General features: G+C 40.3%; 1 protein-coding gene across 1 annotated transcript in view; it reads right to left on the bottom strand.

Moving 5' to 3' along the window:
* SPEF2 (sperm flagellar and cilia associated 2) overlaps window positions 1–14,010 on the bottom strand; it is a 164,861-nt gene that overhangs the window by 82,816 nt on the left and 68,035 nt on the right. The window contains exons 11-15 of the mRNA XM_019632971.1: window positions 13,923–14,004; window positions 12,420–12,480; window positions 11,412–11,473; window positions 9,346–9,449; window positions 6,325–6,581 (exon numbers count right to left, since the gene is read on the bottom strand). Of these exons, the coding sequence (XP_019488516.1) occupies window positions 6,325–6,581; window positions 9,346–9,449; window positions 11,412–11,473; window positions 12,420–12,480; window positions 13,923–14,004 (566 nt within the window). The remainder of the gene's footprint in view (window positions 1–6,324; window positions 6,582–9,345; window positions 9,450–11,411; window positions 11,474–12,419; window positions 12,481–13,922; window positions 14,005–14,010) is intronic.

Genomic DNA, 14,010 nt, shown 5'->3' with positions numbered 1-14,010 from the left:
AAGAAAGAAAGAAAGAAAGAAAGAAAGAAAGAAAAGAAAGAAAGAAGAAAGAAAGAAAGAAAGAAAGAAAGAAAGAAAGAAAGAAAGAAAGAAGAAAGAAAGAAGAAAGAAAGAAAGAAAGAAAGAAAGAAAGAAAGAAAGAAAGGAAGAAAGGAAGAAAGAAAGAAAAGTAGGAAGGAAGGAAGGAAAGAAGGAAGGAAGGAAGGAAGGAAGGAAGGAAGGAAGGAAGGAAGGAAGGAAGGTAGGAAGGAAGGAAGGAAGAAAGAAAAAGAAATAAAGGAAGAAAGCTGAATAACAATAAATACCCCATTGCTATGGCTCTTTCCTTTGTTTCTGAGACAAACTTTTTGAGTTATCTCCACTCATATTTCCCACCTCCTGGCCTCCCATTCACACCTCAACCCATGGCAATCCATCCTTCCTCCTCCCCAACTCCTTTGAAAAAGCTCTCATTTCAGTCACCAAAAACGTCAAAGCCAATGGATGCGATTCAGTCCTTATCTTACTCTATTTCTCTGTTGCATTTATAGGTAAAATTTAGCACATAATTTAAAAATGCTTTTACACATATAATGTTATTTTGTATTCACAAAACACTTGTGAGGTAGGATTGCAATTCTATAATTGGCCCCAAATTGCACAGTTCATAAATGGCAGAGAAGAGATTTGATTCCAGCCAATTTGACTGCAGGCTCTTAAATTCTTTTGAATTTTTAAGGTGTTTATTGAATTACACCTGCCTCCAAAAATGCATACATGACTATACAGTCCAATGACCTCACTAGGGAAAAATAGTTAGCACCCAAATCAAGAAACAAGCATTATTAGCCCTGGAAGCCCCTCATGTTTCTTTTCAGTCACTATTAGTCACAGGTTAAGCATCCAGGGTTTACATGCAAAATCTCCCTGTACCTCTCACCGTATTATGAATCCTGTTACTCCTTCTCATGCTGACAAATGGCCTGAGGCACTGGCTAAGAACTCAGGTAGCCACCTACCTTTCCATTCTACACAGTCTTACGTCCACATTGGCTGTTCCCTCTCCTTAGCTCTCCCTGGCCTTCTGCCTGTTGGCTTTCAGTCTGGCCCATTTCTCTCTGCCCCGCCCTGGCTGGACTGACGTTCAGCCCTTGAGCCCACCTGGGTTGGCTGTAGGCTGCTTCCCAACAATTGCTGTTCTTCAGACTTCTCCATGGACCCAAGCATGGCAGAACAGCATGCTGCACCCAACCCTAGTGACTGGGCTCCCACACCCCAGCCCCGGCCTCAGGACCCACCCCTACCAGTCTGGGAGAGGGATAGTACAACACCCTTATTTTGAAAATCTGTCCTCCCTTTCTTTGTTTATAAGTTGCTACTCTCCCTGGATCTCTTTCTCTCTCTAGCTGCTGCTTCTAAACACTTGTTCTTTTGCTCTCTCCATTAAATTCTCATTTTCTTGGGAGTCATTCTGGATTTTTTTTAAAAAACATATTTTTCTTTCTAGATGATTTCTCCTACCTTCAAATCCTTAACTTTAGTGCACACTTTCTTCTTGACATCTAGACCCATTTATAGAACTGTTCTCCAACATCTTAGCTTAAAATTCCCACAGGCACTCAGGGCTCAGCATGTCCCTAAGAGACTCTGTGTGTTTCTTTCCATATCCTCTCAGTGAATGGTATCATCATTCAAAAAGTTGTGCAAATCATAAACCTGAAGTCATCCTGTTCTCCCTGTGCTACATTCCCCAACCCAAACTGATCACTAAGTTCTGTGGTTTTTCCCTTAAGTACTGCTTGAAGCTGACTCTTCCAACCTGGCTCCGTACAGCTGTCTTAAAGCCTTTGTTGTTTTTCAGATGATAATAGTTTCCTAACTCATTTCATGGCTTCCGGTCTCACTCCCCTTCCAATGCATCCTCCACACTAGAGCCAGAATGACCATTATGTTTTCATATCTAATTTCATTAAATCTCGGCTTTAATATAATTCACTGAATTCACAAGGTTTCGGGGTAAAGTCCAAACCCCTTAGCTTGGGGCGAGACTCTTCATCTGGCCCCTGTCTGCTCTCCAGGCTCATTTCTGCTGCTCCTCCATAGGTTGCTGCCTCTCGGCCCTGCTGAGGGACTTGCTGTTCTCTAGCTGGACCACGCTCACCGGCCAAGGCTTGCAAAGGCATTTCTCTCTATTTTCCTCCCTTTCTTGACCTGGCTTTTATCTCTCTCCATGCTGGGCACACCTACTATAGCACATAACTGACTACATATTATAATAAGCAGCTTACTTTTGTTTCTTCTCACACTACACTATGAACCATTGAGGATAGGGCCTTGACCTTTATTTCTGTATTATCAATTCCTGTCACATTATCAATGTTAGATAAATATTTGCTGGTGGTGCCATTTTAGCTCCTATCACTATACCAGTGCTATCCAACAGAACTTTCTGAAATGAAGGAAACGTTTTATGTCAGTGCTGTCCGATATGGTAGCCACTAGCCACCTAGGTACATGAAATGTGGCAGTGTGACTGAGGAACTGAATTTCTATTAATTAGAATTAATTTAAATAGCTATATGTGGCTAGTGGCTGCCACGTAGGACACGCAATTCTGTATTGGTTCCTTATCTATGATTTCCAATAAACTCCAGTGCCCTTGAGTAGTGTCTGGCACTTAGTAAGCATGCAATAAATTATAAATGAATATGTCAATGAACAAGATATTTTAAAAAGATATAGTTTTATCTGTCTAAAATAGTTTAGGTGGGGTTTTGATTAGGATGAGGAGAATAAATTGGCAAAATGATCTTTCAAAGGCCATTCAGATCTTACATCCTAAGAAAGAAAAATCTTAAGATATGAAAGAATAACAATTTTTCTTAAGATGCATGAATATGAAAGCTGAAGACCGACTTTCAAAGTTGCAGACAAATATTTAGCATGTTCATTTCTGACCAAAACAAGACTATAAGCTCAATGATTTCACACTAGTTTTCAGGGCTTAGATGGCTCTAATTGAGCAATTGGCTCAGTTCACTTCAGACCTAGAAATATTCAATAGTAAAAATATATGATAAAAAAGAAAACAATCACATTGTGTTTTAATACCAGTTTCTGAGAGTAGAAAAATAAGATTATTTGTGTGCATATAAGTCTAAAATTTGGCAAAGGAGAAATTCTTCCTGGACTAGAAGAGAAAGGATATTTTAAAGTCTAGTTATAAGTCAAGGATCTAGAGTTAGGAAACTAAACTATTTAGATGCTAACACCAGCTTTGATAAATTCGACAGAATCATTTGTTATATAATTTCAATAAGAAATTGAAAGAACTCAGTGGATTGAGTTTGAGTTCTTGAAAAATTCTTGCCAGTTGACTTCCCTCTATTTTGAAACATACAACAATATACTTCCCATGGAGCCCCAAGAGGGTAGGCAAACCGCGGAGGCCCGTACAGTCAGCTTTTACAGGCCCTCTCATCCACAGGTGTGTGTATGCGTGCATTTTATAACTTCCTTCCAAGTCAGATTTCTCTTGAGTTCAGGGCCCTGTTCTGTCACCAGATGGCCATGGGTTGGCTGTGTTCCCGTCAATCCTCATCAGTTCCCTGAACAGGAATGGGAAGCTGGTTGAACAAGCAGAACCGTCACTACTGTCAGCAGGGCTCCTATCTCCTTGTATGAAGAGAAGTAGAATTCCCTTTTGAGATTTGATGGACAGCATCCAGTTTAAACTACCGGGCTCAACCGCTGAAGTAAAATCTAATGGTTCTGTCATTTTATTTAAATAAACAATGAGAGAAAGATCTCAAAATTACACAAGCTCAAAATAAGGGTGAGTGTGACCTTGGACAAATCAAGGGCTCATGCTTTAAGTTCCCATCTATAAATAAAAGCACTGAAAAAGATGATCCCACAGGTCTCTTCTAGCTCTAAATGTCATTGTATTAGTAACAGCAATATTTTTTCAAACATGATAAATGTTACCATTTGTTGAAGGGCAGTTTAAAAAAAAAAAGGTAAAATCAAGACTCTCAAACAAATGTAAAATGACATAATTTAACTCTTCAGTAATGAGGGAACCAGGAAGATGTTACCACCAGTTCAAATGAGATCTTAATAATAGACACATTCACAGGCAATCAGGGATGCTGAAATAGATGTTAATAGATGAAAAACTGGTTACTATGTATAGAGCAATGCAGTATTTGGAATCATCTTTTCAAAGGTGTAGAAATTTATTGCATGTTGATTGAAAAATTCATTTGCAAATGAGAACAAGACTCATTTGAATTACTATCAGTTTCCTACCATTTGTGGTTATAGAAGAGCTAAGTCAAGGTCAATGAAAAACATAGGCCCCTACGGAATCAGCTACTCCAAAGGGTCCAAAAGACAATACTCAGCCTTCTATTGAAAGGATATCCAATAATCTTTTATTCATTTCAAAGTCTTCCACAGATTTTCCTGATGCACTTGCTACATGCTTATTATCATGTGGCAGATTCCACCCTAATTAACATTTATCTCATTTAACACCTGGGATATTGTGATATAATAAATACATACCATATTTGCCGGCGTATAAAACGACTGGGCATATAAGACGACCCCCTAACATTTCCACTCAAAATACAGAGTTTGTTATATACTCGCCGTATAAGACTACCCCCTCTTCCGCACACCTTCCACACACCAAATAAAAGGTAAAACAATATCAGATTTGATTTCAACATTTTAATTTATAATGAACGGTATGTGGAATGAAGTGGGCGGGCATCGGGAGGCCACTATGGCACGGGGCAAGCACTATGGGCAGTCTATCTGAAGTGTACCTGGCGTATAAGACGACCCCCCACTTGGAGGCATACTTTTCAGGGCCAAAAAATCGTCTTATACGCCGGCAAATACGGTACTCCTATATGGTCTTTATCTCTGGTTCCTGATGCACAGTTCTTAAAACCCTTGTAATATTCTGAGTAATAGGGGTGAGAAGAGCATCTTTTGTTATTCATAATAAGCCCCGTTCAACCTTTTCTGAGTGTATGTTAATGAGGTGAGTCTTAGAGATTGGGGTCTGGTTGCCAGAGGAACCAACCCGGTGACTAGAATGCTGCAACTTTCAGGCCACCCCCTGATCTCTGGGGAGGGAAGAGGAGTTGGGGCCTGGCTAATCACCCATGCCCAGTGATTCAATCCATCATGCCTGTGTAATGGAACCGCCATAAAAAGAGGCTTGAAGAGCTTCTGGATTGGCAAGTGCATCCACATGCTGGGAGGAAGGTGCGCCGCAAACCCCACAGGGACAGAAGGTCCTGAGCTTTGGACCAGGCCTTGCCCTGTGGACCTCTTCATCTGGCTGTTCATTTGCATTTCTCATAATATCCACTATAATAAATCAGTAATAGTAAGGAAAGTGTTTCCCTGAGCTCTGTGAGTCATAGCAAATTATCGAACCCGAGGAGGGGTCATGGAAACCCTCAAATTTGTAGTCAATTCAGACAGACGTGTTGGTAACCTAGGGATCCACTACCTGAAATTGGCATCTGGAGTTAGGAGCAATTTTGTGGTAACTTTGGTGTGGAAAACTCACACATTTGGTGTCAGAAGTGTTGTGAGCAAAGAAACAGTTGTCCTTTAATATCCATAACAGTACAATGAGGCATTCTATTGCACAGGTTGTGAAACTGAGGTTTAGAACAATGAAGTACTTTCCCCAAGGTCAAGTATCTCACAAGTTGGAAAGCCAGCGTTCATGAATATATGCTTTTACCCATAAGTATTTAATTTGTGGAATAAAGTAATTTTTTTTTTCATTTCAACGATGAAAAGTAGTTAAGTAAACCACAAAACTTTGGCAAAACTATTCAACTCCATGTGAGGACGTCAGCCAACTGATACCTGCTTCTCAGAGCTGACACACAATCCAAGGGAAGGATGTTACCAGGTCCTTGCTTACAGCACAGGTGTGGTTTTGACCTTCACTAGGGTGACCCACCTAGATGTACTGGATAGCTACAAGAAGCTCCTCCATGCAAGTCTCATAAAGGGCACCTCTGTGCCAGGGGAGCTGCCAAGTGATGGAAGGGTTTAGTGAGATGTTTGCAGTTGGCATGGGATTTTCCGCTAGGTCCAGGCTTGGCCTGCAGTGCTGAACACTGACAGTCAAAGCAGGGAGCAACTGTGCTCTGCTGGATAACTCTGGAAGGCTGAAAAGAAGTCTTCATTATCCACTTACAATTACACATGGGAATATTCACAGATTCAGTCAAAGAACAAACAAAGGGCTTTGACTTGTCAACAAGAATATCAAAAAGAAAAAGAAGAAAGAGGTGTTCAGCTTACCCACGGTGTCACGCATGCGATTCAGCAAGGAATTATCTGAAATATCTAATAACATGACAAAGTCAAATGCAGCAGGAGGAGGAGGCACTTCTCTGGCAGCTGTAGGATCAACAGCCAATGTGGATATTTGCTCTTTCTTTCCCTCCAGTTCTGGAAGGTTTCTGTCAGAGCCTGTGAGAGCTTCTTCCAAAAGCTTTGCTTGGTTTAATGTCATTGGAAAACCATCAAGGACCCAGCTTTGATCTACAGGAATCTGACTAAATTGAAAATGGACAAACCGTGAACATTTTGATACACATAAGTACTTTGGAAATAATAATACAATTCTTTCAATTCCACAAGAATCTCCTTCTGCATGAATTTTATTACTTTATAGCTAATGTTAGGTTGACAAATGCACCACAATCATTTCATTGCTCACGATCCTTCTGTGGGTGGATGCCTGCTACCCTCCAAATCTATTCTGGAGGCCATAGCACGGTATTTAAAACCAACTGAACACATCTTACTTACCTATTGCGTCTTCTCTCACACAATTTTGAACTATTTACTTCAAACAAACTGATCTCATTGTTATGTGAGTATGAATTGGATTTTCTAGTTTGTGTCCATAGGCAGTTCCTCCTTTGAATCTGTTTCCTCATCTATACGTAGTGGGATGACATAACTCAAAGGGTGGTTGTTAGGATGAACTGAAATGATGCATTTTGAGAACCCAGCACAGAGCTTAGCACATGGTGGATACTCACTGCCAACCTGGAGGGTTTTTCCTACCCTGCCCAATCCAGCCTGGAGTCACACCCGCCTGATCTGAACTCCTCTGGCTCTCATTCATTCACCATACAATTGGTAATTATTACATTTCTCAACTTAGGACAATTCAAGTGAGTCTTATTTATCTCAAGTAAATTCTAAGTTGCTGGAGGTTAAGGGCCATTTCTTGGGGTTTTTTTGCCCTCAGCGCAGCATCCTCTACAGAGACTGGGTCCTCTAAGAATTACTATTTTAGTTCTTTACGTTGGGAAACAATGTGGAAAGGGCATAAACTTCAGCTTTGCCCTTCTAAGTTCCTAAATGATGCAAAACTGAGATTTTGGTGTTTGGGTTAAAAGTTGAGATTTTGTTTCTCTGTTAGAACAGATATCAAACAATAAAACCCCCTTTCTAAAGGTGCATAATTCTTCTTCGGTGCCTGCACGTGATCCTCCTGACAGTGTAGCAAGGACGGAAGGGGAAACTGAAGTTCAGAGGTTTCATTACTTGTTCAAAATTTGCAAAACTGCAATGACCCCAAATCCACTGATCCTTCCACAGTATCAAGCTGCCTTCATGTCACTACCTCTACTTCCCCCATTAGGCTATAAAGAGCAGAAAAAGGGTGCATTTGTGCTTTTATAACTTGTCCAGAGCTTGGTAAAGCATTCTACATAGAACGGGTTTGTTGATTCATTTGCTTAAGGTGGAAAAGTTTCTTGAGTGCCTCCCTAGGCCTGGGTGACCTCTTCCTCCACCCACAGTCTGAGGAGCTACTTCAGAGTGAGGGGGAGGTCAGGGTCAGACTAGTTCAGTTGTAGTGTGAGGACACCAGGTGATGGGGAGTGAGGCAACCAGGGCTTTGACTCGAGCCACACTGCTAACTAGATACACGTGACTGGATGGCCTTACTGAACTGCCATGAGTCTTCATTTCCCCATCGAAAAAGGGTGGATTTATACCAGATGAAAGGGTTTCAAGCTGCTGACAGGGCTCTGAAGGGGCCTCAGGGGCAACGGGGATGGTGGTAGCAGGGTAGTGAAGTTCTCAGGGTGGTGTGTGGACATTCCAGCTCCACTGATACCAAAGCTAAGATCTGCTTGGTAGCTGATTTTTTTTTTTAAGCTGAGCCATCCTGCCACCTGTTGGCAGCTCAGCAGCAGCTCAGCTCGGGCGGGGCATCGAACTGCTGTTGCTCAGAGCTCGCAGTCTTGAGGGAGCTCTTAACCAACTGAGCCACTCGGCCGGCCCTATAGCTGATTTTTTTCATAAATATTTCTTTTTTTGAACAAGGAATCCCAGGGGTAAAACATATTTTGTGCCAGTTCTGAGAAATGTTATAACTAGTAGAACGAGATCCCTTCCGGCTCTGATGGGGGCCACATTCCCTGTTTCTTCAGCATTGCATTCAAGGAGCCATCATTCCAAGATACATCACAACTGAGAGGCAAGTTAAATCATTGATGGAGCCTCAGGAAACACTAACGGGGGAGTCCATTCTCTATGCATAGTAAAGCTTCCCTATAACTTCTCCTCACCTCTCTCAGTCCTCCTGTTTCCCACACAGCACAGCTACCCCAATGCCATTTCCTCACCCACTCCAAGCTCTCCAAGCTCTTTCACAGTAGCCTTTTTTATTCTTTTTCCCGTCCTGCTAAACCTCATCTCCTTATTATATGGACCAGCTGAGCCTCTACAGCTTCTTTTAATTGCTCCTTTTTCTGTCTTACAGAGGGCTGAGGAGAAGTCTTTGGTTTAGAAAGGAGAAAGAGATTACAGAATCATAGCCTATTTTGACTTTCTGTTTATCCCCTATCACATATCACCTGTGTGCTATGCTTTCTTGTGCAAATTTGCTTTCTCAGTGTCTTACCCACCACTGTCCAACCTTTGGATCCCTGGGTTCCCTCCCTCCTTCTGAAACACAAAACGAGGAAGCCCATTGGCCTGTGAGCACAGCCAGGGTCTCCCCACTCCACAATCTGTCCCGTGGCTTTTTCAAGCAGTAGCTGACATCTCCTTGAATTCCCTGCACGGAATAGAAACTGACGTGAATTCACATCTGAGTGAACGAAGTCATGGTTGGAAAAGGGGGAAGTAAAATATAGGCACGTAAATCACAAAATGCACCTTGATCTTGCTGTATGTGTTCTTAGGGAAATAAGTAGTATTCATTAGACATTAAAAATAAAAATATTTCTGTGTTATTCTTTAAATACCTCTATCTGACAGAAAATATATTAAAGAGATACAAAAAGTCATACATACTTAATAGCATTCACCATGATGCTAACTAGCAACATGTCCGAAATGCTCTTTCCTTTCTTCAGCAACTTTTCTGATTTTGCACCAAGCTGAGCACGCACAGTGAGCTGTGAAAATAAACAATGAATAGCAGAGTATAGCTAATTAAAAGTTAGATTCTAAATATTCGCAGGAAAAAAACAGTAAATGGCCATCCTCTCTAGTGAAGACACTGATCGTTTGTCACAATTCTGGAGTCAGCCAAGCATTTAAGGAAAATATGTACACAGATGTTGAGGTTCCTCCTCTGTGGCTCCCTCCCTTCCAAGATCTTTAATTTTCAGCTGTTCTGGCATCCCAAACTTCATCGTTCAAGACCTTACATTGAAAAGATGGAGGCTTTCTGCTTGAGTTCTAGCAACTCGTGCCATGCAGATGGGGCATGCCTCTGGGGTAACCTGTTAGAAGCATGGCTCTTGCCCAGTGAAGTTCTCTTCATTCAATGGTCACATTCCATATAGTTTCTGCTGCTTGCTTGTTTGCTGCTTTGCTTTTTTACCAGCTGCTTTTGGCCCTCAAATAGTAAGCTTTTCTATTGTGTTTAGCATTTGAATGTTATCTGTAGAAGGGCTAGTCCAACAAAGCTACCCTATACCAACAGGAACTTCCTAGTGTCTATGCTTAACTCAGCCACCAGAGTGAGCGTTTTATAAGTTAAATATTGCATCTCTACTAAAAACCCTACACAGGCTCCCTGTTTTACTCCTAATGTCCTAATAATTGCCTAGAAGGCCCTGGCGGACCTATTTTCCCTTCCTGTGCGTCTGTCTAGCCTCATCCCTTACTCTTCTCTCCAGCCTGCTGCCAAGCCCCTTTCTGCCTCATGACTGTCATCCAGCTGTTCTCACTGCCTGAAATGCTTCCCCAGTTCCAGCTGGCTGACTCTCTCGATCTTTTCTCAATCTTCTTAAATCTCACTTTCTCAAGGAGGTCTATCCCATGTAAGATGGCAACCTTGCCTCTCTCCCATGGCCTGTGCCCCTGATCCCTCTCCTCTCACCTACTCCACTTTTTCTTCTGTCCTGGCATCACCATTGAACAGATCATATAGTTCATTTATTTATGTTTATTATCTGTCTTCCTCTATTAAAATGTAACCCCCATTAGGCCCTGGAACCCCGTCTTTTTTGTTCAGTCGTATATCCCAAATCCTTACAACAGTGAACAGAGCAAAGTATGCCCTTTGAATTGAACTGAATATGGAATTTGGGAAATTTGTAACTCAATAAATATTAACATAAAAAATACACTTAGCCTTCTTGCTAATTTAAATTTCAAATACACAGAGTAAAAATTGTATGGAAGGCCCCCTTCATCACTTTCTCTAAACCCATTCCCTCCCCATCAGTCATCATGTTTACAGTTTGGTATATATGCCTCCAAAGCTTTTTCTATCGTTAAACAGTTTTGAAATCTAAAATATTATAAAATTGTTTTCCATGATGAAATGCATAATAAAAGTAATCAAATATAATAAAAACTAAGTAAATGAAATTCTACTTGATTAATATGACCATTCTATTTGTTGGCAAAAAAAAGTTACCTTATACAGTAAAGCAATACTATATATGGAAATATTACTTTTCATTAAAACAATAGTGAGTGTATTGCTGTAAACATTTTTTTCAAGATTAACAAAATATTCTGTAGAGTCACCAATAGGGCTAATTAGGATTAATTCTGGAAAAATTCTTCAATGGTAAAGAGAGTGTGAAAGAAAATAAAAGTCATAAATTAACTGGTAAAGAAAAACACACAAATATAAATTTGGCATAAGTCTAAAATAAAAAAAAAATGTGTTTACTTGGCAAAACTGAATAGCAATTTCCATTGCTTTGGATATAAAAAACGTTAAGAATATAAAAAATACTAAGTAAATTCAGGTTTAGCTAATATTTTACCATTAAATTTACTTTAAACCAAGGGGAGCATATTGCTGTTTGATTCCACTTAAAGACACACCATAAAGCTGGACATCAAGATACACTTCAATATAATTATATAATTATAAAGGTGATTATAATACTTACTTTGGAGAAACTATCACTTGATTTGGCTTCTTCAGTTTTTGGTGTTTTGCTAGTGTCAGCATCTAGCAACAGGAGAAGTGGTAAGAACAAACTCCAGTATTTACAGCTAACAACCAGGTTCGTATTTGACCATCTATGGTTTTGGACAGATGGGTTTTTGGACCCAGTTATGCCCGAGATACTCAGAGAAAGGAAGTAATAGAATCACCACCGGGTGGCTTTTACCCTCATTCCACAATGTTAAGATCCTGGCCACTGTGTGGCTTGGTGTTTTCCACTTCCTTCCTCCCAGTATGGCTCACTCATAATATCATTAGAAATACTTTAATACAGTTTGGGTTTTCTTTTCAGAAAACAAGCCAAGTTTTCTCAAGAAGTGTTATAAGGTTAATTCTTTATATTTTTATTTTCCTGGATTTTCTACTTATAAGTAACAAATCCAAAAATAGAAAATTCTAGAAGTCAGAGGGGTTTTTGGTTAAATTCTATGGAAAAAATATGAAGTTTTCAGAGTTCATTTATAATTAACTGTACTTTTGTAATAAAATAGGTTATATAGTACTTAGGTTAAAAGTCAATTAAAAATATCTTGTAAGAAACAAATAACCAACCCAAGGGACAGATTATGTCCTTTTAAAAGATGGAAAACTCAACTGCTCTAGGAGAGTTGCATGCTCATAATAAATCTACACATTGTCCAACAGCGATGACAATGATAATAATGTCACAGAAGGAGCTGAACTTTATTCTAGAATACAAGGAAACTATTTAATATGGCACAGCCTTCACTAGCACAAATAGAAAAGATATTTGAGACTTAAACTTGGTTTCTGTCAATGGTTCTACAAAGGATCTGAAGGACTAAAGCCCAGATTCCAAGAGGGATAAATTTTCATTCGGTTTGGGAAGATGTTTGAGCTCATACATGTGCTCTTACTGTTTGTCTGTCCCTCTAATGTAAATGGTAGATGATTTGTTTTTATATCTTATTTATAAGTGTAGTTTTACCTTCTGTTTCTGGTAATGCTTCTTCTGAGACTGATTCAGCTGAAAATTCATTTTGCAGATTCTTTGAGGAGAAAACACACACACACACACACACACACACACACATAAAAATAAAATTTAAAATGCTATTAAAGTATATTATTTTATCTAAAATATTGATGATATTGAGAGGGACTGAATACAAACAAAATTTGATGATAATTACTGAAAAACCCAGTAATCTATAAGACAGTAATCTGTTTTCCAGTTGGTTTTCAACTACTATGTAAAATACAGCAACTGCCATTAGGTAAATACAATGGAAGCTGAGGAAAAGGTAGACTTTATGGAAAACTCTAGAAAGAACAATTTTAGAGGTGTCAGTCATAGCCATAGGGAAGTAAAGACATGTGCATTATCTAGCACCCTATTGATTAGAATATGAAAAATACCATAATATGGAAGACAAAACAGCCCACAATGAATAAAACTTTTCCCAGTTATTTTCAAAATTCGGGTTAAATAATGTTTATTTTGCAGCTCATGCAAATGATCTGGATTAGATTCTCTGCTAATTTATTCAATTGCAGAGATAGCATAAGGTGGGGTAAAGAGTTCTGGATTTAGAATCTGGCATCCAATCACAGCCTAGACATTAAGAAGCCTTTTGACTCCAAGGAAACCAATTCATGCTTAAGGCCTCTACTGTCTCCTGGTTAAAATGAGGGTGCTGTACCACATGGCAATTCTCAAGGTGGGGACACATTCTTCTACTTCCTGCCCTAGAATCCTCATGCAATAATGTAGCAAGATGCAATGGTAATGGAAATGTGATGCTGGCAAATAATATGGAGACCTTCCTCCCACCCACCACCCCCCAAATTGAGATCTACGAGTTTAGATCAGAGGTCTGCAAACTATGGCCCATGGATCAAATTTGGCAGGGCCGACTATTTTTATACAGTCCCTGGGCATATATAACTCTGTGGGACAGCACTGTGAGCCTGGGACCAAGCTGGGCATCTTCCTCTGCCCCTGTCTCTGCTCAGCTCCAGTGCTTGCCATGGCTACTGCCCAGTGCTGACCTTGGTCTCCAGCTACAGTGGGGACTCTGCTGTTGGCCACTGCCAGGCTCTCAGTAGTGGAATTTCACTCCAGGAGCTGGTGACACGGTGAACTCACCCATAACACTCATATGCTACTGTCCTCCAACACCTTGCAATGCAGCCTCTCCACCCCTTCACCAGCCACTGGCTCTTTCCTCAGGAGAATGTCTCCAACCGAAGGTAACTGGGCACAAAGCCGGCCCACCACCCTGGATGGCCCACCCAGGGAAACTGGTGGCGGTGGTGGGGCTGCTCTCACTACATAAGTAACCCCATAATATCCTTGGCCCACAAAACCTAAAGTATTTTCTTTACAAAAAAGTTTGCCAACCTCTGGTCTAAAAAATCTCTTAGATTTCATTCAGCTTCAAACCTCTAACATATGAGATGCAGGGGAGAAAACTAAAATCACACTTGCCGGGCTTTCTTTACTATTCTCTTGCAGAACTGGTAGAGCCTTTTCTTCAGCTTCATTCTGAATTGGTAGGGCCTCAGTGACTCTTTCC

The sequence above is a fragment of the Hipposideros armiger genome, unplaced genomic scaffold (assembly GCF_001890085.2).
Source record: "Hipposideros armiger isolate ML-2016 unplaced genomic scaffold, ASM189008v1 scaffold_1214, whole genome shotgun sequence".
In the NCBI taxonomy this organism is placed as follows: domain Eukaryota; kingdom Metazoa; phylum Chordata; class Mammalia; order Chiroptera; family Hipposideridae; genus Hipposideros; species Hipposideros armiger.
Note: the sequence above shows the minus strand (reverse complement) of the source record. Positions and strands in the feature narration are given on the sequence as shown.